General features: G+C 37.7%; 1 protein-coding gene across 1 annotated transcript in view; it reads left to right on the forward strand.

The window, feature by feature from the left end:
• The window catches only part of LOC107559495 (collagen alpha-1(IV) chain-like), a 68,430-nt gene extending 50,074 nt beyond the window's left edge, over positions 1-18,356 (forward strand). The window contains exons 14-45 of the mRNA XM_016243343.1: positions 864-899; positions 1,242-1,301; positions 1,842-1,877; positions 2,011-2,055; positions 2,162-2,194; positions 2,320-2,380; positions 2,472-2,507; positions 2,608-2,754; positions 2,943-3,020; positions 3,104-3,187; positions 3,270-3,340; positions 3,516-3,707; positions 3,874-4,042; positions 4,131-4,223; positions 4,326-4,430; positions 4,694-4,791; positions 4,887-5,037; positions 11,756-11,869; positions 11,973-12,059; positions 12,286-12,425; positions 12,511-12,637; positions 12,776-12,856; positions 13,069-13,167; positions 15,829-15,879; positions 16,044-16,229; positions 16,458-16,591; positions 16,676-16,748; positions 16,884-16,955; positions 17,578-17,706; positions 17,787-17,885; positions 18,032-18,244; positions 18,337-18,356. Coding sequence (XP_016098829.1) covers positions 864-899; positions 1,242-1,301; positions 1,842-1,877; positions 2,011-2,055; positions 2,162-2,194; positions 2,320-2,380; positions 2,472-2,507; positions 2,608-2,754; positions 2,943-3,020; positions 3,104-3,187; positions 3,270-3,340; positions 3,516-3,707; positions 3,874-4,042; positions 4,131-4,223; positions 4,326-4,430; positions 4,694-4,791; positions 4,887-5,037; positions 11,756-11,869; positions 11,973-12,059; positions 12,286-12,425; positions 12,511-12,637; positions 12,776-12,856; positions 13,069-13,167; positions 15,829-15,879; positions 16,044-16,229; positions 16,458-16,591; positions 16,676-16,748; positions 16,884-16,955; positions 17,578-17,706; positions 17,787-17,885; positions 18,032-18,244; positions 18,337-18,356 — 3,120 coding nt within the window. The remainder of the gene's footprint in view (positions 1-863; positions 900-1,241; positions 1,302-1,841; positions 1,878-2,010; positions 2,056-2,161; positions 2,195-2,319; positions 2,381-2,471; positions 2,508-2,607; positions 2,755-2,942; positions 3,021-3,103; positions 3,188-3,269; positions 3,341-3,515; positions 3,708-3,873; positions 4,043-4,130; positions 4,224-4,325; positions 4,431-4,693; positions 4,792-4,886; positions 5,038-11,755; positions 11,870-11,972; positions 12,060-12,285; positions 12,426-12,510; positions 12,638-12,775; positions 12,857-13,068; positions 13,168-15,828; positions 15,880-16,043; positions 16,230-16,457; positions 16,592-16,675; positions 16,749-16,883; positions 16,956-17,577; positions 17,707-17,786; positions 17,886-18,031; positions 18,245-18,336) is intronic.
• The last annotated feature ends 8,490 nt before the right edge of the window (positions 18,357-26,846 follow it).

A 26,846-nucleotide genomic window follows, 5' to 3' on the forward strand; every position in this document is an offset into this window, starting at 1 on the left:
CATTTGTTGCATCCAGTGGGGACATAATTGCTGATTATAATGACTTATACTGTCTTTTTACACGTTGCGTTGCGTATCGCGCTGCGTAAACATAAAACCATGTCTGCATTTGTGATCGGAGAAACAACAAACAACAAGTCTACTCTACACTGCTCAAAACTCGCTGTTTGAATCGTCAGTGGCAAATTATTTAAATATAAAAAACGTACTTACAGGCTGTGAGTCAGAAGCGCCAGACTGCCCTTGCAAAGTTGGAACTGCCCAACTTTATAGAGGCAAAAACAGCCTTTGTACCACAGACGCATTGTAGGCTCCTGGTTCAGGAAACAGTCCTCATCCTCCATAAAATGCGCAGCACACATCTGAATATTTGGGTTGAACTGTTCTGGAACAGTGCTGTAAATACAACTTAACCACTGATTTCTAGTTGTGTCCTCTTTTGGAAGGCCAAATATAGTAGTTTCGCTTTCACAACGAAATACACAGCGACTCCACAACATGGCAGCGGCGGCAACAGCAAGAATTAAAGTTACGCCGTCTTTCTTTGCGTGAACATTTGGGCCCATTATGAAAATCTTCCCATATTGTGACGTAGACATGTGGGGGCGTGTTAGAACGAGCCATTTTAGGTAGGCGTTGTTGACTCTTAACTTTTATGAAGAATATCTCTTTGGATTTGAGACTTTAGTCTTTGCAACTTTACAGATCTTCTTTATGCACCAAGAGCTTGTAACACTTCAAAGAGAAAGGAACAATTTTAATCGCATCATATGACCCCTTTAAATGTCCAAATACTTGGGGGCTACATTTCTTTTATCTAAGTTACATTGTTAAGTGTTCCATGTGTCTTGCATATTTTCTAGGGTGAAAGAGGCTCTAACGGAGATAAAGGAGAAAAGGTAAGTGGCAGCACAAAATTGTGGACTGAAATATAAATAGAACCTCATTGTACAGAGTCAGTTCTATAATTTTAGTAATATAAATGGTATATTACATTTTGTATATATTAAAATATATTATAATATTATATGAGTTTGCACTTACATATACTGTATATATACTGTGTATATGCATGTCTGACCTGTAATACAAAATTTAACCTTTGTTTAAATCTTTGACTTGTCTAATCATAGCTGCTTTGAAATTATATGTGTTGTGGAAAGCGCTATACACATAAATGTGAATTGAATTTTAAGGGGATAGTAATAACAATTAATTTTGCCTTTGCCTTCATTACCAAGGGTTTTTGTGCACCACATCAATATGGAATCAAAGGTGAACCAGGACCACCAGGACCAATCGTAAGTGACCTATACAACTAAATATTTACTTACTAAATACATTTATCATAAATCAGTCAACTTTAACAGTTACATTCAGTAGGGTCCAAATTTCATACACCACTATCGAAAATGTGATTTTCTAATTTAATAACAGTTTATTTCCTTATAAACTATATTATCAGCATAACAAGTTGAGACAAAGGTTAATCCAAAGGTTAATCTGAAGAAAATTTTTATACTTTTAGGAATGCTGTAGTATTTGGCTTATCCCTATTTTAACTCCACACGTTTGCATAAAATCTGATGATCATCTTCATAGAGCATCTTGAACATCTGTAAAAAGAACCACATTATCAATGTCACTCATTTTCTTTGTGTACTATTTCAAGGTTAATATTCAATCTTAAATAACTGTATTCATTTAAGCCATAACGTGTCTTAAGCCATAAAATAACTGTATATCTTGTTTTGTATTAATAATGATTGTTGACCTATCTCATCATATGATAGTATTTTATATATTATGTGAAATCTGAGCTTCACTTTATGTTTTCAAAGGGGAAACCAGGGAAAGATGGACAGAATGGAGAAAAGGTGTGGTGATCTTGGACAATGACTTCAGATTTCATCAGCAATGTGGATACCTGTTAAATTCGATTGTAGTTAGTCATACTTTCTTATTTCAAATACTTAAATCACATTGATTTAGATTCTGTGATTGTCATAGGGGGATCGGGGCTCAGCTGGTACTCCTGGCTTTGATGGCTTTAAGGTAAGAAACCCCATCTTGAAGGGCCACGGTGTACCTCTAGACATAAAATGCATTGCTATACATTTTTATTTTTATTTATTTCTATTATGACGTTTGTTCATGTTAGGGTGACAGAGGAGACAGAGGACCACCAGGATATGTAAGTGGTTACACAACTCCATAAAAACTCAGATAATGCCTGCTATACTGAACGGAACCACACAATACGTCTGCACCTGATTCACTTAGAACAATGTTATGGATTGGTAGTTGCTTATCTTACAGGGTGGTGGTCGTCCTGGCCCTCTTGGTCCTCCTGGCCCCACTGGAGCACAAGGAGAGACAGGTGATGTCTACATAATGTCTTGTCAGTATCTGGTTGTCCTGTCAAATTCTGCAGTGTCTTTATCTGTTCATCTGTTTTCTTCATTCATCAGGTTATCCAGGAGAGCGTGGAGATCCTGGACCCCCAGGTAAGAACACACTCTGATAAAGTGTTAGGTAGAATTAGGTCAGCATTATATAGTAGTTTACAATAATGATCCTTTCCTTCATGATCATGGTTTACTGCAGGCAGGTATATTCCTGGTCCTCCTGGATCTCCTGGCTTCCCTGGAGAGATTGGCCATAAGGGAGATAAAGGAGCTGATGGACTGTCTCTTGAAGGTTCAAGAGGAACTGATGGACAACCTGGCCCCCCTGGACCACCAGGACCGATCAGTAAGAACATCTTAAACACAAAACAACCTCATGGAGAGAATGGAGTGACCATATCATTGTAGAAAGAGTCTTTGACATGCACATTGGTTAAAGTCTGTTAGTGATGAGACACAATGTATAACGATTCTTGTGTGGTTCCTTTGATTGCCCATTCCAAAGTATCATTGGCATTGTTACTTTTATTTTAGATGAAGAATGTAATATCGAAAAAGGAGCTCAAGGCCGACCTGGACCTCCTGGGTTGCAAGGAGAAATAGGACAGAAAGGTAAGGAGGTCATTCAATTATCCATTTGTTTACTGTAGTTTTGGTTTCATCAAAATTGGTTCTGAGTTGTTTGGCTCTTTCAGGTGATCAAGGTGAAACATGCACAGCGTGCACTGCTTTTGGGCTACCAGGTTTGCCTGGTGCTCCAGGGCCAAAGGGTCAGAAAGGTGAGAAGAAATGAGCAAGGCTTTGTTTTGGTATGTTTGTTCTTTATGAGATTATGCATCACCCTGGATGTTTTCATTTTAGGTTTTCCTGGACTAGAGGGGACTAAAGGAGAGAAGGGTGTGACAGGACCTCCTGGGCCTCTTGGAATTACTGTATGTATATTTTCCTAATTTAACATTTATTACTTAGTATGTTTTTTGTGGCACCAAAAATCCCTGGATACAAATGCATCAGTAGTGCACTGTACCCACCATAAATGTGGATGTAAACACTGGACTCCTGTCAATATAAATTTTACCTTTCGTCTTGCTTTTCCTTGAACTCTAGGGCCAAGATGGCTCTCCGGGATTAATGGGTGCCCCTGGCGCTCACGGTGAGCCTGGTGATGTCTTTGTGGCTCCAGGGCTGAAAGGAGATAAGGGTTTACCTGGTACTACTGGAGACAGAGGATTCGCTGGTGTTGATGGGCTCCCAGGAAAAGATGGTTGGCCAGGGCAACCTGGACCCAAGGGAGAGCCTGTAAGTACAAAGTCTGAGAGATCTGACTAAACAGGCTTGACAAATAGCTGAATCCACTTTTGCATCTAATTTACAGTGTATCTGAATCCCACTGTCTATATTGCAATGTTTTCTTAATCATGGAATATCTGTTAATTTAATTCATAAATCTTGTTTCTGTAATTAGGCTAGATTTGGTATTAAGGGAGATCGTGGCCTGGATGGAGATCATGGTCTACCCGGCCCTCTGGGTGAGAGAGGTCCCCCAGGTCTTCCAGGCATAGGTCGGCCAGGTGAACCTGGTGAAAAAGGCTCAGCAGGTTTGACTGGTGCACCAGGAAGGCCAGGATTACCAGGTCAGTGATTTAGAGTAAAAATGTGCTTATCCACTGGTTGTCATTGTTCTGTTCTTTAAAATAATCACAATCTCAAATATCTTTGTAGGAGCCAAAGGTGAAGTTGGTAAAAATATAAGTTTACCTGGACCTCAGGGTGCCGAAGGACCTCGTGGAGAGACTGGCAGACCTGGTCTTCAAGGTAAATTCAGGTTATGCTAATGTGTCATCCTGCTTGAAAACTGGACTCAATGCTCTGATACAAAGCTGGTTGTGTTGACGTCTCTTTCACTTTATCACTCAGGTGACAGGGGTCTTCCAGGTGAACATGGAGTTCAAGGATTCCCAGGAGACAAAGGTGACCCTGGACTGCCGAGAATTGGCCTTCCTGGGCCCCCAGGGCCAAAAGGCAAGTACCATATATAGTGTCCATAAGTGTCAAATTTTGTTTAAAGGTGAAATGCGCATGTTTAAATATTAAACCTCAAAGTTCATCATTTGATAAAAAAAAGCTATAGTGGCAAAGATTATAGGTTTCTATGAATTCACTTAGTCTTTAGCCTTGCTGACGGTAGTAATAATTACTTTCGCGTAAATGGGTGTCAAATTATGTGTCAACTATCTAATCTAGACTGTAACACCTTTCTAAATATCCATCATTTCCACTTTTAGGATACTCTGGGATTCCAGGTCCTGCTGGGATTCCAGGAGAGCCTGGTCGAACAGGTCAGGATGGCTTGCCGGGTCGTGCAGGGACATCTGGGCAAAAAGTATGATGGTGGATGTCATTTAGACTTTTTAATGTATTATAGTTATAAAGAAATGGGTCACTTTTTTCATTGACCCTAAACTTTATCATATATAGGGTGAACCTGGCAGGGGTCTTCCTGGTCCTAAAGGTGCCATAGGTCAGACAGGAGTGCCAGGATTTCCAGGGGAGAAGGGTAATTCTGGAATGCCAGGGGTTCCTGGAACTGAGGGACTTACTGGGCAACCTGGACTACAGGGAATCAAAGGTACATTTACTGTGTCGGTTTCTCATAATAAATTTGAATAGATTATTTACCAGATGTTCAGAATGTACTTTCTTTAAAACTGACTAAGGAATATTTAGCAGACAATTTTGTTCATTGTAGTTGAGTTCAGAAGTTGAGAACAAAAGAGTGAAAACATCTGAGCATTTGGAAAACATCCCGATGGTTTCACCGATGCATTTTGTTGTGGCTTTATGAAACTTAACTTTCTAGGGATACTCTTGGTGAATTTAAATAAGAACAAGAACTAAGGAAGGTGTCCCTGGGTTCTAGTCTCATTTCAGGCAAAATAACAACCAGCTTGATCTTCTCCTGGGAAAAGTTGGCCATAAAAATATTGGCAATTACACTTTTTTTTTTTTTTTTTAAGGAAAGCATACCAACCAAACATTGGATGACACTGATGATTTTTAAAATCATCCAGTCATTGCAGATAATGCAAACTTTCTGATTAACTTTCACTGTGCTTTGAAAGGCTGATGAACAGGCTTGAGGACAAACAAGTTTGGCAAATATGTGAAAGGTCCTCTTATGACACTTTTCCACTGCATGGTATGGCTCGGCTCGGTTTGCATTTCCACTGCAGTTTAGTACTGCTTTATAGTGGGCGTATGGAGCGAATTTTGTGGCACTATTCATCAAACAAACCCAGAATTTTGCAAATAAACACAATTTGCTTTGCGAAGAAAAACTTGACTTTCAAACAAACGCAAAGTGATTTGCAAATACAAAACTATTTGAGAGAAAATGCATAGGTATGGACAAATATATGTATTGTATGTTACAACTGTGAGACTCATTTGCCTTTTTATGAGGAAACTTGGCTTGATTTTCTCACATGCAATTGAGCAACTTTCTATTCCAAAAACAGCAGATGGCGGTGTCGGTCAATTTACGCTAGTCTCCTGAGACCCGAAACACCTGTTTACCTTTTCAGACCAATATGAGTGGGGAACAGGTGAGTTTCTGTCTTACTATATCTATAATTAACCATATAGATGTTTTAACAAATCGACCCTACTACAATGTCAGTGAAATTCACAATAAGTGCTGTAAAGTTGTTAACATGTTCAAAAATCAGTAGAGACATGGCTAAACATTTAACTAGGCAGTCTTTCCCTATAAAAACTGATACATTCTCTGTACCTCTTATCCTCTTATACAGTTGTTCAACATTCAAAACAATGCAGGGGTATAACAATATATTGTAATACTAAAATGCAAATGTGTTGTGGATAGTGTCAACTGTACCAAAAATGAAAGCATTTTGAATTTTACTGCCCGGGGAGCAGTTGGGGGTTCGGTGCTTTGCTCAAGAGCACCTCAGTTTTGTCAAGTAAGATTTATTGTAATTCTGCTATATATGTTGAGACTTAGCCTGCAGTGGAGAGAAATGTTATAGGATACCCCTGCAGTAAAATTTTAAACAAGTATATAACTACACATAGACAACCTACTGAAAGGAGTATGCTAATATGCAAATAGGCTACTGTAATCAAACTAGTTTAAGTTCAGGTGAGCTTTATTGTGATTCAGCTATATAAATGTACCAAAATATAATCTAAACATTAATATCCCTTATAAAAATTAACCATGGTTTTACTAAATAAATACCATGGTATTTGTATCAAAGCTGTCGTTTTAGAAATGGTCACCTGCAAAAAAAACATGGTTACCACACTTTTACTATATAGTAAAACCAACTTAAATTTTCGTAAGGGATATCATAGTTTATCATATTTATGTTTATATATAGCATTATATGCATTGTACAACATTTAAAACTAAAAGTGGCCTGTAAGGAGATTTTAGTCTAGCAATACCCTGTTTGGAAAAATCCAATTGAAAATATGTAGCTTTTTATATATGGCCGAGCAACATTTTAACTCATGAAGTTAAGAAAAAAAGGCTACTGTCAGGAATTATATTAGTGGCTCTTCAAAATGCAAATGTTCGTCATCTGAGTCACTCCGAGAAGAGTCCTCGCTGTCCAGAGTGTGTCTTCACCCGTGTAGCGCGCCATCATCCAACGTGCAGAAAAAGAAAGTAGGCTAAATTCTATGATGAAGCTTGACGTTTTGATGCCATTTTTCGGGGGCATCATGTTTACCTGGCTGACCTCCGATCATTAACATATGTGAACAGAGCGCATCACATTAGCGATAATGAGGTGAGACAGGAGAATCTTAACCTCTCCTTACTTTCATATGGATTATATAATCAGATTATATATTTTTTTTCAATGTTTTCATTTGTTTTCTGTTTTTTTTAAAGTAGACATTTCAAGCTTTCTATACATATATGTATCATGTTTGTGAGGCACATATTCGTTGAGATTCAGGTTGTTTTATTCATGTGCCTGTGAAGAAAGTTCCCGGAGACCGAGACGGCAGAGAGCGCACCCTGTTTGTTTTCTTTATTTTACAAAAGCACATTGTTTTGTGGTTATTATGACTATACACAAATACAAGTAGATCCTTTGCAGTTTCAAACGATGCCATACTCGTATCTGTATTTTTTATCATTTTCGTGGTCATCAAGAAAACGTGACAAAATGCGCCGGTGCGGTCATCGACCACAAAGATTATTTTCTAATCATTGCATTGTTAAAATCATTCTGAAATACTGGTTAACCACTGTTTGTTAAAATCATTCTGAAATACTGGTAAACCACTGTTTGTTAAAATGCTGAATTTAGTATTATATCAGCGTGAACTTGATCCTTCTCCCCAATTCACATGACAAGAGTGACACCAGAAGAGAAATATTCATAATTTTGCTTTGCTAAAAAATACATAATTATTTTAGACACAAATGATTGCACAGTGTTACAACATTTAAAAAGTTTTAGATATTGTACTAAATAATGTGATTTGTTTTCAATTTTTTATTAATAATGAATGACCTCTTGGGTGAAATTACTATATCTGATACTAAATTAAATTGTCTAAGCTTTCATTTTTGGTACACAATATTGTCGCTCTCCATAATACATTTGCATTTTAGAATTACAATATATTTTGACATGATAATTGTTATACCCCTGCATTGTTTTGAATGTTGAACAATTGTATCAACATAGGTATATATTCTATATCCCACGATCCAACAGAGGATTAGAGGTACGGTGACTGGATCAGTTTTTATAGGGAAAGACTGCCTAGTTAAATGTTTAGACATGTCACTACTGATTTTTGAACTAATCAATCATGTTAACAACTTTACAGCGCTTATTGTGAATCTCACTGACACTGTAGTAGGGTCACTTTGTGAAAGCATCTAAATGGTTAATTATAGATCAAGTAAGACAGAAACTCACCTGTTCCCCACTCATGTTGGTCTGCTGTATTCCCCGAAAAGGTAAACAGGTGTTTCGGGTCTCAGGAGACTAGCGTAAATTGACCGACACCGCCATCTGCTGTTTTTGGAAAAGAAAGTTGCTCAATTGCATTTGTGAGAAAATCTGCCTGCATGCATTTGTGAGAAAATCTGCCTGCACGCATTTGTGAGAAAATCAAGCCACGTTTCCTCATAAAAAGGCAAATGAGTCTCACAGTTGTAACACACAATATATATGTAGCCTACTGTATAGGACATGATCCATGCCAAACATGATGTTAGTGTTTTTAAGCTGGCAAGGCATGCAGAGTTTCTCGCAATGATTGTGGGGCGTTGAAAGGCAGGTAGAACAGTATGTTTTTTTTTTTATATAGATTTGTCTGTGAGGTAGGATTCAACCAATGAGGTGCAGATTCTATGATGGCCAGTTCAGACTGGAGGATCTATTCTTTTAAGGAAGGTGTCATATCTATGAAGGTAAACTGATGCCTAAATGATTCGCATGCGCAGGGTAAGATTTGTGAAAGTGTATATAAAATAGCAAGCGTAAATTAATTTTGCATGGGGAAGAAAAGATCTGTAAATGTGTAAATCGTGTTTCAAGTGTAAGAATAAAAGATTTGCAGCGTTTTACTGTTTTTTCTAAGTGTAATTCATGTATTGTGAAACTGCAGCTTCATGCTAATGTGAAATAAATATGATCTGCATTCTTCTGACTTCCATTTTTTTTCGCCAAACTATACGGCCAAAAGCATTGCAAGCCTGTGAACAGCATTTTGCAAGCAAAAACAACCATATCAAGAACTGCAAAGCGGATTGACCGCATAAGTCCGCATAAATAAATCCTGATTTCAGATTTGCACGCTTGAGTGAAAGGCGGGATTACCTTCTTCTTGCAGCCAATCAAATAAGGCTCTCACTGACTCTCGAGTTACTCTCATCTGATTGGTTCAATAAACACTCCAGATGTGAGAACACATCTTTATCTTCATTCGAGGCATGTACATTTAGCAATCAGAAACCTCTTTTTTTTTCTGTGGTACTGAATGAATCAGAAACGTATATGGCTTCTTTTAAGGACAGCACAAACAACTGTTAAAACTGCTTATTTATTTAATACATTTAATGTGACATTAGGCTGACTTCCATGTGCTCATATACTGATTTTCATGCTAGAGTGAACGTTATTGGATTGGTTTGACATTGCATTGAAATGGTATATATTATATAATCTGCTTACACTACTGAACTGATGTTAACTTTACAATCAAACCGTTTAATAGCGCTCTGTCTCCAGATTTGAGCGTAATGCAAAACCAAATGCAAAGAAACTAATTATGTCTGAATTAAAAAAAATATGATTGCTTGTTAGGGAAATCTGACAAGCAACTTCGTTTCTTTATTTATGTTCACCGTATTCTCCAATGCATTGAAAGTGAAGTGACATGTGGCCAAGTATGATGACCCATACTCAGAATTAGTGCTCTGCATTTATCCCATCCAAAGTGCACTCACAGCAGTGGGCAGCCATTTTTTTTGTTGCGGCGCCCGGGGAGCAGTTGGGGGTTCGGTGCTTTGCTCAAGAGCACCTCAGTTTTGTATTGAGGGTGGGAGAGAGCACTGTACATTCACTCCACCCACCTACAATCCCTCCGAGACTCGAACCCGCAACCTTTGGGTTACAAGTCTGACTCTCTAACCATTAGGCCATGACTTCCCTTGTTTTTTGTTACTTGTTTTTTATTACAGCCCGTGATAATTAATACATTACAAAAACATTGTAAAAATTAAAAATTAGGCTAAAAGAAAGTTATCCCACTCCTCTACGTCTACTTCTATAATCGCTTGGATTACAGCGTCACGTGCCTTGTTTTTGAACATGATTTTTCTCCAGTGAGGGGGAGAAACATTTGGCAAATTATGCTGCAGCACTTATATTATTGCACTGGTTGGCTATTAACTGTGAGTGTCAATCAAGGGGAAGTTGTGGCCTAATGGTTAGAGAGTCGGACTCGTAACACAAAGGTTGCGGGTTCGAGTCTCGTACCAACAGGGAATGCAGAGCACTAATTCTGAGTATGGGTCACCCTATTTGGCCACATGTCACATCACTTTCACAAGTAGTCCTATACTAAGAGTATATACATTTGGTTCGAGTAGGCTATAATAAATATGTGGCTATTAGGGCTGCACAATTAATCGAATTTCTAATTGCGATTACAATTATGGATGCCACAATTACGTAATTGTTCAAAGAGGCAATTAATCGTTCAAAGTCCACTTCTGTTATTCTGCACGCTTAAGATATGTTTTTTTCTTTCTGCATGTTATCATAAGGGTTTTTCCATTGTTTTAGTTTTAGTATAACATTATAATACCATTCATATTTTTACTTTTTTTATAATTTAAAGAAGAAACCAATCCATTTGAGGCTTAATATTATAGAAAAGCACTAAAGGTTTTCGTAATGAATAATCGCAATTACAATTTCAAGGGAAGAATCGACAATTATGATTTTTGTCATAATCGTGCAGCCCTAGTGGCTATGTTACAGCTCCCCTTTGAAACTCTTGTGTTTTTCTCCTTTTCGATCCTATTCTGCTCACAGGTGATTGGAGATGAGTTTTGTTCCCACTTTGTTGCAGATTGCTGATTTTTGTAAAATAACTTCTGTTTTTGCTTTTCAGATAAAAGCGTGGTTTCAGTTTAATATGTTGCAGGCTCATTTATTGGTAATAAATAATTGATGATAAATAATATTGATGATAATAAATCATCAAAAAATATTGGGCTTGTTTTTGAAGCTGCGGTTGCTTATTTATCTTGCGAGAGTTGGCAACAGTGCGCAGAAGTACATATCGGGTTATTTGGGGAACTTTTTGCCCTAAGCACACAAGAAATCATTTAGATATTTGCAACAGTTTATTTTTTACACACACAGATTGGTTTTACATGGTCAATCTGTTCTGCAGTTCTTGATACGGTTGTTTTTGCTTGCAAAACGCTGTTCACATGCTTACAATGCTTTTGGCTGTACTTTGGCGAAAAAAGTAATTTATTTTGCATTAGCATGAAGCTGCAGTTTCACAATACACAAATTACACTTACAAAAAAACAGTAAAACGCTGCAAATACTTTTTTTCTTACACTTGAAACACGATTTACACTTTCACAAATCTTACCCTGCGCATGCAGATCTTTTAGGCATTATTTTACCTTCATAGGTGTCAGACAATGATTTCAGTGCCTCAAGTGTTTTCACCTCAAACAGGAAGAGATTGTTGGAGAAATGGTTTGCAAGAAATCGAAGGGGATGGGTTCAGATGGTATAAGAACATTAAATTAATTTAGATTTTTGCAGGTAACCCTGGGCCACCTGGAGCTCGTGGTGCGGTGGGGCCGCCAGGTACTCTAGGGCTTGGAGAACCTGGACCACCTGGACCAATGGGGCCACCTGGAGGCCCTGGACCCCTTGGTGAGTTTTTCAATTGATTAGCACCAACAAAGGTGTATGCACACACACATGCCTAGATGTTCACATCTCACATGATATGTAACAAGTCTTGATGATGTCCTAGGTCAGATCGGTATAAAGGGTGAGAAAGGTTATCAAGGCCAACCTGGTTTAGTCATGCCTGGAGCTCCAGGAGACAGGGGTAGCCCTGGTGTACATTTGCATTTGTGTTTATGTTTTTGAAAAATGGGTCTGCTGGGTATAATTTCCTGTATTATATACCTGCATGTTGGTTACATCACATGCCTTCTGAATAAATATAAGTAATAGTTTTCAAATATTATTAATCATTGAGGCAGTTTTGTTATAATTAATAAACTCTGGTACTGTTGCTTGTCGTTTGATCACTTTTTAGTGAACATTTTGTGGTTCTTTAGGTTCAATGGGGCCAAAAGGTATTAAAGGTGTTGGTGGGTCACTGGGTCACCCTGGATCTAAGGGTGTTGATGGCACCAAAGGAGATAAAGGAGATCCTGGTGCAGCAGGAATAGGAATCCCCGGTCCCCCTGGAGTGAAAGTTTGTGTTGTTGTATTAGTATTGTATTGTATTGTATATTAGTATTGTTGATTGTATTATCCTTGGTCTCATCTCATACTTACAGGGAAATGTTGGCACCCCTGGTTTCCCTGGTGAACCTGGACATAGGGGACAGAAGGGTACAATGGGCATCCCAGGAAGCCCTGGAATTCAAGGACTTAAAGGAGACACAGGATTGATTGGTTACCAAGGCCAGATGATTACAATGACTAATGCAAATTACACTGAAATACACTGTTTTAACAGCCAGTGTTATGAACACATCAAGGCACTAATACAATAATTTTTTATTATAATACATTGTACCAATCATATTATTTTCTGAGCAGGCAGTCCAGGGAAACCAGGTGAGAAAGGTGTCAGCGGGTTGCCGGGGTCTACAGGAGAACCTGGGTTTCAAGGACGTCCAGGTAAGTCAAACTAAATTTCCCCTTGAGATTTGTTTAAGGCACCCGTAATGTTTCTAGACACACTGAAAAAGTTTCTTTACTTTAGAAAACTTCTGAGAAACACAAAACAAGTGTGCATGAAGGAAGTTAATTTAAAGCAAGCTTCAAATGGGCTGCATACATTTAGTGGTGAAAATTCCTAATGATTTTATTATTATAATTTTTTTGACTAGGTGAGCCTGGTCTACAGGGTCCACCAGGTCTGCCTGGGGAGAAAGGAAAACCAGGGGTAGATGGCATTCCTGGATTTATTGGAGCGAGAGGAGAACCTGGTAAAATTATGTAGCTAAGATTATCAGTAAGATTATGTATTAATGCTGCTAATTTAAAGTGCTTTAGAAACTCTTTTTGGGACAGTGGGTCTCTAGTTCAGTAATGATTGCATTGTCAGGGGTAGTTTCTTCATTAGGACGATAGGGTGCTGCACCACCAGTGCAAAAGGGAGGAATTTTTTTCTGTCACATTCAACCGGCTGTCACTGTTCTAATATAGACTTTATGTTTGTTTTGCCTCTGGATACATAGTCCAATCAGCATCAAGTCACATTCTGTGGAGTACCGCCCCTTTTTGGGCGATTTCACTATGGCCAAGAATCGCCCAGACTGTTCTCATAGACTTCCATACAAAGACTTTTTTTTCGAACTGCAGGCACTGCAATGCAATCTCTATGAGTTCCGTGAGGGCGAGCACTAACGTGCTTTCATCATCATATGTAACCTTAACTTGTGCAGTGATTGCTGGGAACAAACTCTATAAATAAGAAATATGAAGTCAGGACTAGTCTGTATGGGCTGAATAAAGCAAATCAGTATCTCACCAGTACAGTATAGATGGATGACGATTGTAATTGAGGTAAAGATAATTATGGTGACATACAGCAATCATACACTATTAGACGCGCAAGTCCATTATTATTAATGTGCAAACAAAAAGAATGCATGTGCTCTCTCTGATAGCTTTTTCCATAAGCACATTTCAGTATGGTCACATATCTGGAAAGTGTTTCAAAATGGACACTCACTGAAAAAGTGTGTTTTTATAGGAGTTTGCATTGGTCAGTGGTGTTTATGTAGACACTAAAACACAGACACGAACACTCCCTCTTACAGAGGAACTGTTCACTGGTGATGTCGAGCCTCCTTCAGATCGGCACATTCGACAAATTCAGGATGTTTTTATTTACTTTTTTAATTTGTGTTTTGCTCTGTTTAATAATTCTGAATGGATCCGTATATATCTATATACAGTCAGTTTATGGCAACTGGTATAATTTTAATTTTTTTGTATTGCAGCTTGACTTGTAGTTATTTATATATGCATTAAAAAATGCTCTAAACAAATGTTGCATTTATTTTTCCTAACCGTTTTTGCTGTTGCACCGTATACATAAATTGTGAATTATAAAAATTAAATAATGTTTTAATTTATGTTAAAAAAAAGCTTGCAGAAAATCATCCTCAATCTTGAACTTGGTAAAGCAATTATCTTTATTTAAAATGTTTCAAGTCGTAATACTTTTCCTTTTGTTATACTGGGAGAAATCATACCGGGATGTATGCTAAAATTGTTGATTTTCACTAGCATAGATGATTTGTTTTTATATGCACAGCAGAACATCTCATTAAAAATGTGCGTGCGCACATGTGTTACGGGGCTGACAAGACGTGAGACGTACGGATCCATGTGCAAGCTTTATTCACAGGCGTGGTCAGAAACAGGCAAGGGTCAGACAATGGCAACAGGTATATAGAGGGCAAGACACAAGAATATACCTAGGGCTAGTGTGGGTCTACGATCGGCGAACAGAATCAAAAGGGCGAGACTAGAGGGATAAATCCAGGAACACAGGCAAAGGTCCAGGCATGGGCAAACAGAGTCCAAACGGGAAAACGACAGGGCAATCCAAAAACAAAGGCAGCAATATATACACGGGAAAACAGGCAAGGCAAGGCAAGACTAGACTAAACTAAACTAGGAACTATGAAAAAGACAAAGCTAAGACAATAAACAGGCTCCGTATAGTAGCTAACACTTGGAGAGTGAAAAACGCTAGACAATACTCGGCAGTGAGAGAGAGGAAGTCCATGGCTTATGTAGCATGTCTGATTGGATTCAGCTGTGTGTGTGTGTTTGATCAGTGCATTCAGCTGTGTGCTAATCAGTGCAATGGTTGATGGGAAATGCAGTCCAGGGTGATGTGTAACAGTCTGTGTGGTGTGAGAGTCAATGTAATGGGAGAAGGGTGACCTCTGATGGTAAGCAGACGGAAGTTCATGGACCGGATTTGTGACAACATGAATTAGTTCTTAACTTTGTTATAACGTTAATGAATTCATAGTATTCTAAATCAGGGAACTACGTGATTTTTTCCCCTCTTTTGTAAGTCGCTTTGGATAAAACCGTCTGCCACATGCAAAACTGTAAAGGTTGATAATTGGCATAAAACACGCCCAAACCATATCCATAAAAGGACTTTCCGCACAACCTTTCATCACAGCAAACCTATGACGGTCTCTAAGGACGTGCTCTCGTCTAAGAGTGTGTAGAGTAAGATCCTCGATCAATGCAAAGTGTGCCATCCTCAAATCTAGTGTAAACACCTATACAGACCTAGATTACAGTTAATGAACCTCTCATTAGCCAGTTGTATCTGCATTTTTCTACACTTTCATATATGTTTAAGATGAAATGCCTTTGTATAAAATTTGAGCTTTATATGTTTATATGGCCAGAATATGTCTTTTTTGCATATGTGTGGTTTCAGTTCTTCCTACATTTCATACATTTTGAATGCATTTTAGTACACAAGTAACTGATGCATCATGATTTGTTCGTGAAAATATTTGTATGCCATTTTCATGCACAAATTTGTGCTTACACACTGTTAGTGAGACCCAATGACCTAAAGACAAACAAGTATTTATCTTCTTCAGGTATACCTGGCATAGGATTGACAGGAGCCCACGGAGAACCTGGCAGCAAAGGTCAGAATCGCATATCCCCAATAATTAGGTTGTCATTTATGGAGCACTGGGAGGTCTACTTAAAATGAATACATTTGAAGTTAATTATTTTCGATGTATAATTTAAGGATAGTTTAGTGAAAAGTAACTAAATTAAATGAATACTTCTCCTCATCTCCACACAGGTGACACAGGCAACCCTGGTCTTCCTGGCATTCCCGGCAGTCCAGGTATTCCTGGAACCAAAGGTGAGAAGGGTCTGCCAGGACTCCAAGGGGGCCAAGGATGGCCTGGAGAGAGAGGACTTCCAGGAGCATCCATGGATGGGCCTAAAGGAGACAGGGGAGCTCAGGGACAGCTGGGAGAAAAAGGTGAATCCTTAACACCTCACTATTCAGGACATTCTGTCACAGAATATTCCTCTTATTAGTAGTCTAACAATTTAAGGGTGTCATTATGGTTATAAAATGCAGTTGTCCCTCATGTTAGCCAAAGAACGGTGTGTGAACTGTATTTGATACTCTAAAACAGGACTGACAGATGTGTTCTGCTGAATGTGGCCTGCGTCATCTTACACCCACATCACATTTTTACCACAGGTGCGACTGGTGATCCAGGCCCAGCTGGCACACCAGGCAGTGCTGGAGCTAAAGGAGAAAATGGAGATGTGGGCTTCCCTGGCCCACAAGGCTCTCAAGGGTATAGAGGAGACAAAGGTTTCACTGGTGCTCCTGTGAGTTTAAGGCTTCGTCTTCTAAAATAAAAATAGTGCCTTTAAAAATGATAGTAGATCATTTAATACAGCTGTGCTCTGTAGGGTGAGCCTGGGTTGCCTGGTTATAATGGACCAAAGGGTGAGACGGGACCACAGGGTGTTCCTGGTTTCCCTGGTAAGATTAAAGATGAAATTTAACTTGACAGAATATTGCAGTGCATTTTTGTGTGTTTCTGAATGTCATCCTTCATATTTATAAAAGGCAATGCTCGATAGAGATGGTAGATTGAGTGGCTCTCTGTCATTCCAGGTATAAAGGGTGAGAGAGGAGTGATCGGTTCGAGGGGTGACGGAGGTGACAGAGGATTCCCAGGTCTCAAAGGTATGAACAAAAACTTCAACTTCCATTGAATTATATTATTAGTGTCCATCCACATTTATTCAAATAAACATTTAAATTTGTATAGCTAACATCATATTGGTAGTAGAATTTAAACGTATTGCTTTATGTTTTAGATTATTGTACATAATAATAATAATAATAATAATAATAATTGTATTATTTTTTATTATCATTATTATTGAATAATATAACAATGTAAAATATGACATAATTTAATGTTAATGTTGTACAGTTTTGAATATACAGTAATCATTATTGGAATAAAATATAGTGAAATATTTTATAATAAAAAGATAAATATTTCACAGCTTTTTACTTTGAATCTGTAATTTCAATGTGAAATAAATTGTCTAAAATATATAGACGAAGAATTACACATCAGCAACAAAATTACAAACAAAATAACAAAATATATTTATACACACACAAAGTATCAGATCACATTTTGTGTGTCCACCAAACTGCTTCTTGAAATCCTTATTTGAGCTTGAATGTGTGGTGAAACGTCTTTACTATAATAAATGGGCAGTTCAGGTCTGAATGCTCTATACTTCATTGTAAACATTTTATTAAATTTCTGCTTTTAACATTTTAATTTAAGGTAGCGAAGGCCCTCCTGGACCCCCTGGGCCACACACATTTATAAAGGGAGATCCTGGTCTTCCAGGACCTCAGGGTCCCACAGGTCTAGTTGGATTCCAAGGCATCCCTGGACAGAAAGGACAACAGGGTGAGTGTTTCAAATATCTGAACTTACAAGTTTAGGAAAACAGTCAGTTGACATATCTTAATGCACAACCACACTCCTAGGTATGATGGGAACTCAGGGTATAAAAGGATCCGATGGAACACCTGGCTATAATGGACATCCTGGTGCCAAAGGAGAGTCTGGACAAACTGGACCCTCTGGTAGGTGCACAGACACATAACATATTAAGAGATCCAAGACAGAAGAAAAGTTCTGCAAATTTCATCAGAACTGAAATGACTTTCATTCACAAGATTGCTTATGCTTGCTGATCCCTATTTTATTTCCTAAAACATCTTTTCTGTAGGCCCCAGAGGGTACTCTGGACCTCAAGGGCCTAGTGGTCTCCCAGGTCGCATCGGCCCTCCTGGCCCTTCCTCAATGGACCACGGCTTCCTTGTAACCCGCCACAGTCAGACTGTTGATGTTCCATTATGTCCAGAGGGAACAACGCCAATCTATGATGGATATTCGCTGCTTTATGTCCAGGGGAACGAGAGGTCACATGGACAAGACCTAGGTTTGCACAGCAGCCACACTGATCATGCATTTATTATGAAATATTAATCAAAGTCACACAATCCCTGACGTTCTGCTCTCTTTACCCAATAGGTACAGCTGGTAGCTATTAAAATGGTTTGAGTTGGTTCTTGTAAAGAGTATAAATAAATAGTATTTATACTGTATTAAAAAGTCATTTTTCAGTGTTTTTTTTTAAACATTCACCCTAACCCTAACAGACACCCTAATCATTCTTGATTTCCCCCCCAAATATATCTACATATTAAAAAAATCCTGTATTATCATCGTGCAACCCTAATTTTTTCTTTAATATTACTGTGAAATCGGTTCCAAACTAAAGTACAGGATGTTCAGCCCTGTCAACCAGTACACTAAGGTCATTACTATATCCCCAATTATTGATCCTTGATTCTGATTGGTTGAGCCTCGTTCGAAGCTGTTGTAAATTACTCTACAAACATACACCTTTGTTTACTTTGTTTGTTGCTTGGCATTGTTTGGTGGAAGAATAATGTTTTTATTAATATCATTACACTTTATTTGCTCTGTTTTATTTTGTGAAACCTAACTACATATATGGAATAACCGTTTTATAAAAGCAATAAGCCCTGTGAAGCCGTGGTTTACAGTGAATTTATAACAGCTAAGGAGGTTGTTAGTGAGGTTGTTATCAACGCCCCTTAGCTGTTATAAATTCACTGTAAACCACGGCTTCTTTGGGCTTATTTCTTTAATAAACACTGACAAGAACAAATATGTCTGCTTTCATCATTTTCAATGAGGATTACTGTATATGAGAATGTGAACTTGTGACTAGTGTGTAAAGGTCTTACGCAGTCTCTCTGTGTAACAGCACACCAGTGCTGGTGCTGAGGGCTCCGGTCAGGCTCTGGCCTCTCCGGGTTCTTGTCTGGAAGAGTTCCGCTCGGCTCCCTTCATCGAGTGTCACGGTCGCGGCACCTGCAACTATTATGCTAATTCCTACAGCTTCTGGTTAGCCACCATAGAGGACAGCGAAATGTTCAAGTAAGCTTTCACACACTTTATATTCTTGAGTATATATCAGCTGTTGAGCTCGCCTTTTAGGTTCTTACTATTTTTATGGATGCACTATTGTTTCTTCAGTTTAACACAGAATATATCATGTACTAAAGCTGATTTGTTTATTTGAAATGTTTAAGCTATAAATGTTACACTCATGCCCCTGGTTTCACAGACAAGGCTTAAGCCTAATGCCAGACTGAAATCTAAGTCTGAGCTGTTTCAACTGAAAGAAACTTGCTCTGACTGATCTTAAAATATATCAGTGCCTTTATTTTGTCTTAAAAATACACACCAGTAATGTTTTTTAAGGCACGTTTATCAAAAATTACTTAAATGTCCTAATTGAACTATGGCCTAATACTGGCTTAGTCTAAGCCCTGTCTGTGAAACCAGGCCATGGAGTACTTCAAAGCTACAGTACTCCTCTCTCTTACCACAAGAAGGCACAATAATTTCTTGGTGATTTAGGAGCATTTTTGTATTTATTGTATTTATGTCTCACTATGGTATGAAGCATTAATAAATCATCCTACTTAATGTAACCAATAACCAGGTCAATTTAAAAAGATTTGAATAATAACAATAACAAAAAAGTAATATGATATTAAAATATTGGTCCAGAAAATAATTACTTTTATGTTACGTGTATCTTTTTAATTTATATTACTTAGGCTGAAAAGTGTAGCATATCACAAAATAACTGTTTACAAGACATTTATCTTATTTCTTTTATCTAATTTCATAATTTATTTAGTATAAATGTAATACTTGTTTGATCAGATATTTAAATAAATTAATCATTATATATGCAGTTTTACAAATATTATACAGATCGATATGACCTATTATTGCCCATTTCTGCAACAGAATAAAAAAATGTAATGACACCTTTTTTATATAAACAATATATGGTTTGATTGTTTTAATATTAAATGCCTAATTCATAAATTAAATTGGTAAATTAATGAATTAAAATGAATGATAGACCACCAGGAATTTGTCCCGGTGCTTTCGAAGACTGATCTGGGTCTGGTGACCTGCCTAATTTTGTTGATGTCTGTCTGAAATCTATTCTTCTGCAAAATTAGGCACCACTAAAAAGACATGCAAACTCAGAGCTCCAAGAGAAAAAGTCAGAATTGCAAGATGTTAAGAAAAAAAAAAAACATTTTCCTGTCCTCTTGTTAAATGTCTGTGTGTATTGTGGTTACAGGAAACCTGTCCCTACAACGCTAAAAGCTGGGAATCTACGAACTCACATCAGCAGGTGTCAAGTGTGCATGAAGAGGGTCTAGACCAGCCTCAGCACTCCGTCTGCTCTTTATACTCCAGTTTTACGAACAAACAACAAACGTAAGGTGCTACTTCTGTGAAAAGCCATGGAAAAACTTTGAAAACCCACAGAAAAATACCCGTCTCATCGGAACCTCAAGATCTACTGGCACATTTGCCTCATACAGAGCGTTTAACTAACATTGTTCCATTGTGTCTAATGAAGGACACCTGTTTACACTTGCACTGAGTTTATATGTATTAGTAAGCAGGTAACCATATTCATCAAGAGCTCACATGGATCGGATGCTATTCCGTCCAGCCCTTCTTGTGTTCTTTTTTTAGCTTTATTTATCATGCCACTCAACAATATCAGATGCAGATATCTTGTTTATTTCTCTCTCAAATGTATAATCAAGCAACACTAACATTATAGAATTGGATAATTATGTTTTTCTACTTCACTGTCAGTAAGTTTGTCAGCACCCTCTTTGTATGATGTAGGAAAAGCAAAGATCAAGCTTTGTTGTAAATATAGTGCTCTATTTAGTTAACACTCTGTCACATAATCTCTTCAGGTAAATGCCATTGATTCTGTTATACTTAATTATTTATGAAAACGTATGAGATGAGAGTTTAAGCACCAAGGGGCCTTTCCTTTCCACATTGATTTCTCTCAGTTAACCACTGCAGAAAACCATCATGGCACATAAACTGTAATATTCTGCACTTTTTTTTGTGAATCAGAATGTGGCCTTTAGACTGAAAACTTCCATTTATGAATCTGTGTTTTGAAGTTTATGCTTGTCCATATGTGCTTGCAGCTGTGCCTGGTCCAGCTTCCTTTTGGTGCAGAAATGTTTTGAACATTTGATGAAATTTGATGAAATGATGAATTTATGATGAAATTTAACTTCATTTCCATTCACACATAGACATACAGTGTCTTCTGTATCTGTTTATAGCTCTAATCAAAATAATCAGACATCAGACTAGAAGTGCACGAGTAAGTCACCTAAGTCACCTTTTGTTGACTCCTCTTTTATCACTCTGTTGACTTGAACTCATCAGCAAGCTCACCTGACTTGATTTCAACCACATCTATGACAAACTTCAAGAGGTTTTCCAAAATGTACGGTCTGTGTCTGAAGTCTGCACCTTTAATTTGAACATTGCCTATGGATTCTCTTATATGTCTTGAGTTTCTTTTGTCTTAATGCCTCAGATACCAGACCAAATAACCTGCACATGCCCCCCTTACACAGTAAATTTCTTGCTCATGAATTTTTCTTTTTTTATTATTATGTTTTTTTTCTTTTTATTTTACACTGATAATACTTGACTATGCAATCTACACTACTCGCTACAAAACCTTCCCCACAGTTGACCTTTTAGCAGAGTTCATCAAATTGTTCCACTATTTTAGGTAAATAAGCTAGTTGTGTTTAAATTTGAAAGTGCCTTACATGACTTTAGTCATGGATGTGAGCCCACATATCCGTACTATAATGTCACTGATCTCACATACTCGCTGTAGCTCTGTGCATTGATGTGCCCATGAAGTATTAACGGCTCTTGTTTTGGAATATGTTGAATAATAGAGGCTGATTGCAATTTGTGAAAATATATATTGTTTTCAATGTCAAATGATTTCAGTGATGCCCCACCCTATACTGTCATACAATAAAATGTTTGTATAAATGTGTGATGGATTTGTCTTTTTTTATACAAAAAGAGTATATATATATATATATATATATATATATATATATATAAAGATAATTATGTCTTTATTTTCTCAGAATTTCGAGTTTATATCTCACAGTTCTGACGCACATCAGTCCCGCAATTCTGACTCAAAAAAGTCTGAATTGTGAGATATAAACTCGAAATTAATGTTAAATTTTTTTTTATTCCATGGATGAAATAAGATTCTATAAATATAAACATTGTTCCGCCCACACCCGCTCGTAGCAATCAAAACGCTAAATAAAATTGCATTTATTTTTTATTTTGTGACAGAAATAAGCTTTCATAGATACAGTATGTGCGTGAAAAGCGGGAGAAAGAAATGACTCGTGGGGTAAAATATAAATGTCAAGTTAATCAATTTTGTTAGTTTTTATGAAATAGGCACAACAAAAAATAAACAATTTACAGGTGAAGGCTTGGATATTCTCAATGTTTTTCTTTTTTATGCGACAATTCCATTGCCTGCTGCGACAATTGCAACAAGTTGTTCACATATAGCACACACAAGTCTGGCACTTGAGATCTGTGAGCGCTGTGTGTGTGTGGGAATTGGAAAAAATAGGCTATGACACTGGAACGAGACTGAAAAATCTGCGGGCTTTTGCTGACACGAGCGGGACAAAACGTGAAGTGAAAATATAACATATTTCTGTGGGAGCAAGATTGAACAATCCATCCCACCCAGACCTCTACAGTTCACAAGCACTAAATTTCGTCACTCAAAATGAATCTACTTGATTTCAGATTATGGAAGATCTGTTTATATGAACCCTAAATGCTTCAATCCGATTCACATATTTGTTTACATGTGCATTATTCCATACAAAAATTCAGCACATATGTGAGGCCCAGTTGCTGCGTATGAGAAAGCCACTGCCTTAATGTCATTTCAGTACGATTGATGGAGTTGTTTACATGAAGGCTTTTCGGTCTGATTGAGCCATCAGTCATCAGTCAGTTTTTAAATGGATTACTTGAGTACATTGAAACCTAGTGAGGCACTTACAATGGCAAACTGTGTTAAAATACTGAAAACAGTTAATGAAGTATAGCCAGAAGACACAAACAGTATGTGTTAACATGATTTCAGTGCGAAAAAACACTTACTGACCTTTTCTGTGAAGTTATGTCCAATTTTGTAACTTTGTTGCCACGACAACATCAGCCTAAAACAACCATAAAAAAAGACGAGCGTTTTAACAGACATTTTAACTGCAGAATTAAAGTAAGTGTTTTTATAATATTGTAAGTTGGACATTTGTGCTTTTAAATTCTCCAAAAATTGTCCCCATTATATGCCTATTCATTCTTGCACATTTTTTAAAAAGAAAACGGGGACCAGTAGAAATGATTTTTTTTGTGTGGGAATCAACGTAAAGATAATTCTGTCATCATTTATTCACTCTCTCATCCTCAGGTTATTTCAAACCTGATGATTTTGTATGACACTGTTGTTTTGACCCCACCGTTCTTTTGTGTTTCACCGAAAAAAAGAAAGTCAAACAGGTTTGGAACAACACGAGGGTGAGTAAATAATTTTTGGGATGTACTATTCCTTTATGTTATTGCTTCATAATTGTCATTTTAGTGTTATTTATATACTATTTTAGTATTTATTAATATTTTGAATTAGCTTTATTTTTTTAGTTTATTCTCATTTATTTTTTTTATTTATGATTTTGTCATGTGCTTTTGTAATTTTTTTTAAAGGGGTCATATGATGCTGCTGAAAAGAACATTATTTTGTGTATTTGGTGTAATGAAATGTGTTTATGCGGTTTAAGGTTAAAAAAAAACATTATTTTCCACATACTGTACATTATTGTTTCTCCTCTATGCCCCGCCTTTCTGAAACGCGACGATTTTTACAAAGCTCATCGGTCTGAAAAAGCGAGGTGTGCTGTGATTGGCCAGCTATCCAGTGCGTTGTGATTGGCCGAATACCTCAAGCGTGTGACGGAAATGTTACGCCCCTCACCATATTGTGATGCCGTGTCCGGCCGGAGCGACGAGACAAAAACATTCAAATCCATTATAAATGAGGAATTTGTTGCATCCAGTGGAATAATTACGGATTATAATGACTTATACTGATTTTTTAAGCGTTGTGATGCATCGCACCGCATAAACATAAAACCATGTCTGCATTTGTGATCAGAGAAATGACAAACAACAAGCCCGACTCTACACTGCTCAAAATTCGCGTTTGAATCATCAGTGGCAAATTCTTTAAATATAAAAAACGTACTTACAGACCGAGTCAGAATAGCCGGCATTGTAGTCTACTCTACCAGGATCAGGAAACAGTCCTCCATAAAATGCACTGGACACATCTGAATATTTGGGTTGAACTGTTCTGGAACAGTGTTGTAAATACAACTTAACCACCGATTTCTAGTCGTGTCCTCTTTTGGAAGGCCAAACAAAGTAGTTTCGCTTTCACAACGAAACAGCGTCACACACCGCAGCCTTGAGTGAGCGGCGGCCGGAAGCTTAGAGTGAGTAGCGGCCTAGAGTGAGTGGATGCCGGCTTGAGTGAGCAGAGGCGGGCGGGCTTGAGAACGGCGCGGCCGACGGATTCGACGAAGGAGCGTCCGGCGGGCTTGCGGCAACCACATGTGGCGACCCTGGGCTGGACTCTGCTTCGTCCACAGTGAAAGCCGGTCCGGCGATCCACAGCGCAAAGTTGATGTATTTCCTCAGCGACCAGCACGGATCAACTCCCCAGGCATGATGAAGCGATATCATCCTCTTTTGGAAGACCAAACAAAGTAGTTTCGCTTTCACAACGAAACACAGCGCCTTCACGACATGGCGGCTGTGGCAACAACAATACTACAGTGAGAATAAAAGTTACACCTTCTTTCTTTGCGTGAACATTTGGGCGGCGTTATGCAAATCTTCTCACATCATGACATAGACATGTGGGGGGCGTGTTAGAACGAGCCGTTTTAGGTAGGCGTGGTTGACTCTTAACTTTTATAAAGAATATCTCTTTGGATTTGAGACGTTAGTCTTTGCAACTTTACAGATCTTCTTTATGCACCAAGAGCTTGTAACACCAAAGAGAAAGGAAAACTTGAAATAGCATCATATGATACCTTTAATATTTATATTTAGCTTTAGTTTACTTCAATTTTAGTTTTAATAATTGTATTACCTTAACTTCAAGTTTAAGTTTCATCTAATATTTACATTTTCCTTAATTTCAGCTTTATTCTAATTAACATTTAATTAGACATTTAACAACTTTTTTTTTTTTTTTGCCAGTACTGATTTTGACTGTTGTCTGTTGACTGGTATCTGCCATCCAGGGACCCTCAGGGAGCTCCAAGGTCATATACATAGATAGATAGATAGATAGATAGATAGATAGATAGATAGATAGATAGATAGATAGATAGATAGATAGATAGATAGATAGATAGATAGATAGATAGATAGATAGATAGATAGATAGATCTAACAACATTACTTAGATTGGCCTGGAGAGGGCGATCTAAGTACACTCAGTTTTTCACAATGTGTCAGCCTTTACTACAACTCATTCCTGTCAAGTGCATATCATATTACAAAACAAGGCTATAAATTATTTATTCAGAGTACCTTTCTTAATATTTGCATTGCTTTACAGCTCAATATCATAACTTTCATCCTCTATGTATTCTCACAACAAGTCATGTCGATGATAAAAGTCATACTAACTTTTCACACTTGTATCTCTCGTACAGAATATTTCACTATGTACCACAGGAAAACAAGTATCTGTGTGTGTTGAAACTATCTAGAGATACAATAAGTGTGCTACTGAAACTGGATTTCCAAGAGTATTTTTCCAGCATACTCTGAGAAACTATCTTGCCAATTTCACATTTTCATTAGTGGGAAATTTGAGCCCTTCCTTCCTTAATTCTTTTTCGATAAATACCTCCAGTCTGACACTGTCACGAATGACCATTTTTTTTGAAAGCTTTCCTTGTTAGTTTTCCTAGAAATGTTTAAGGATAATATCTAAGGACTCACTGGCCTTCAAACACGTTTACTCGCTCATAATTATTGACCAGTAAGCTGACTCAGATTTTAAAACCCTCCCTCTGGTCAGAATGGATGACTGCATTAGGGGCAGGACGTGTGCCACTTTTTTTTTTTTCTTTTTTTTTTTAAAGCTAATCTGTACCTCTGTGAGCTGGTTGTAGGTCTTTTGGGGTTATCAGCATACTCTGATATATGTGTAAAGTGGTGTGTGAGAGCGCTTAGGCTCTGGGCTGCGCACACAGATCAATGAGCATGTGAACCTTTCTCTTTCATCTCTCCATTTTTGTAGGAATCTCATTCTCTCTCTCTCTCTCTGTTTGCCTATTGGACAAACATAGCCTTTTACCCCATTCAGTCATGGGCTGCTGTTAAAATGAGGTATATGAATGGATGACCTTTGACCCTGAGTGAAGTAAACTAGTTAGAAGAGTTTCATGGTGCCTCTTGCAACATGTCTGTGGAGATTTTGATAATCTTTAGACATTACGTACATATAT

This window comes from Sinocyclocheilus grahami, unplaced genomic scaffold (genome assembly GCF_001515645.1).
Source record: "Sinocyclocheilus grahami isolate Dianchi unplaced genomic scaffold, SAMN03320097.WGS_v1.1 scaffold688.1, whole genome shotgun sequence".
NCBI lineage: Eukaryota > Metazoa > Chordata > Actinopteri > Cypriniformes > Cyprinidae > Sinocyclocheilus > Sinocyclocheilus grahami.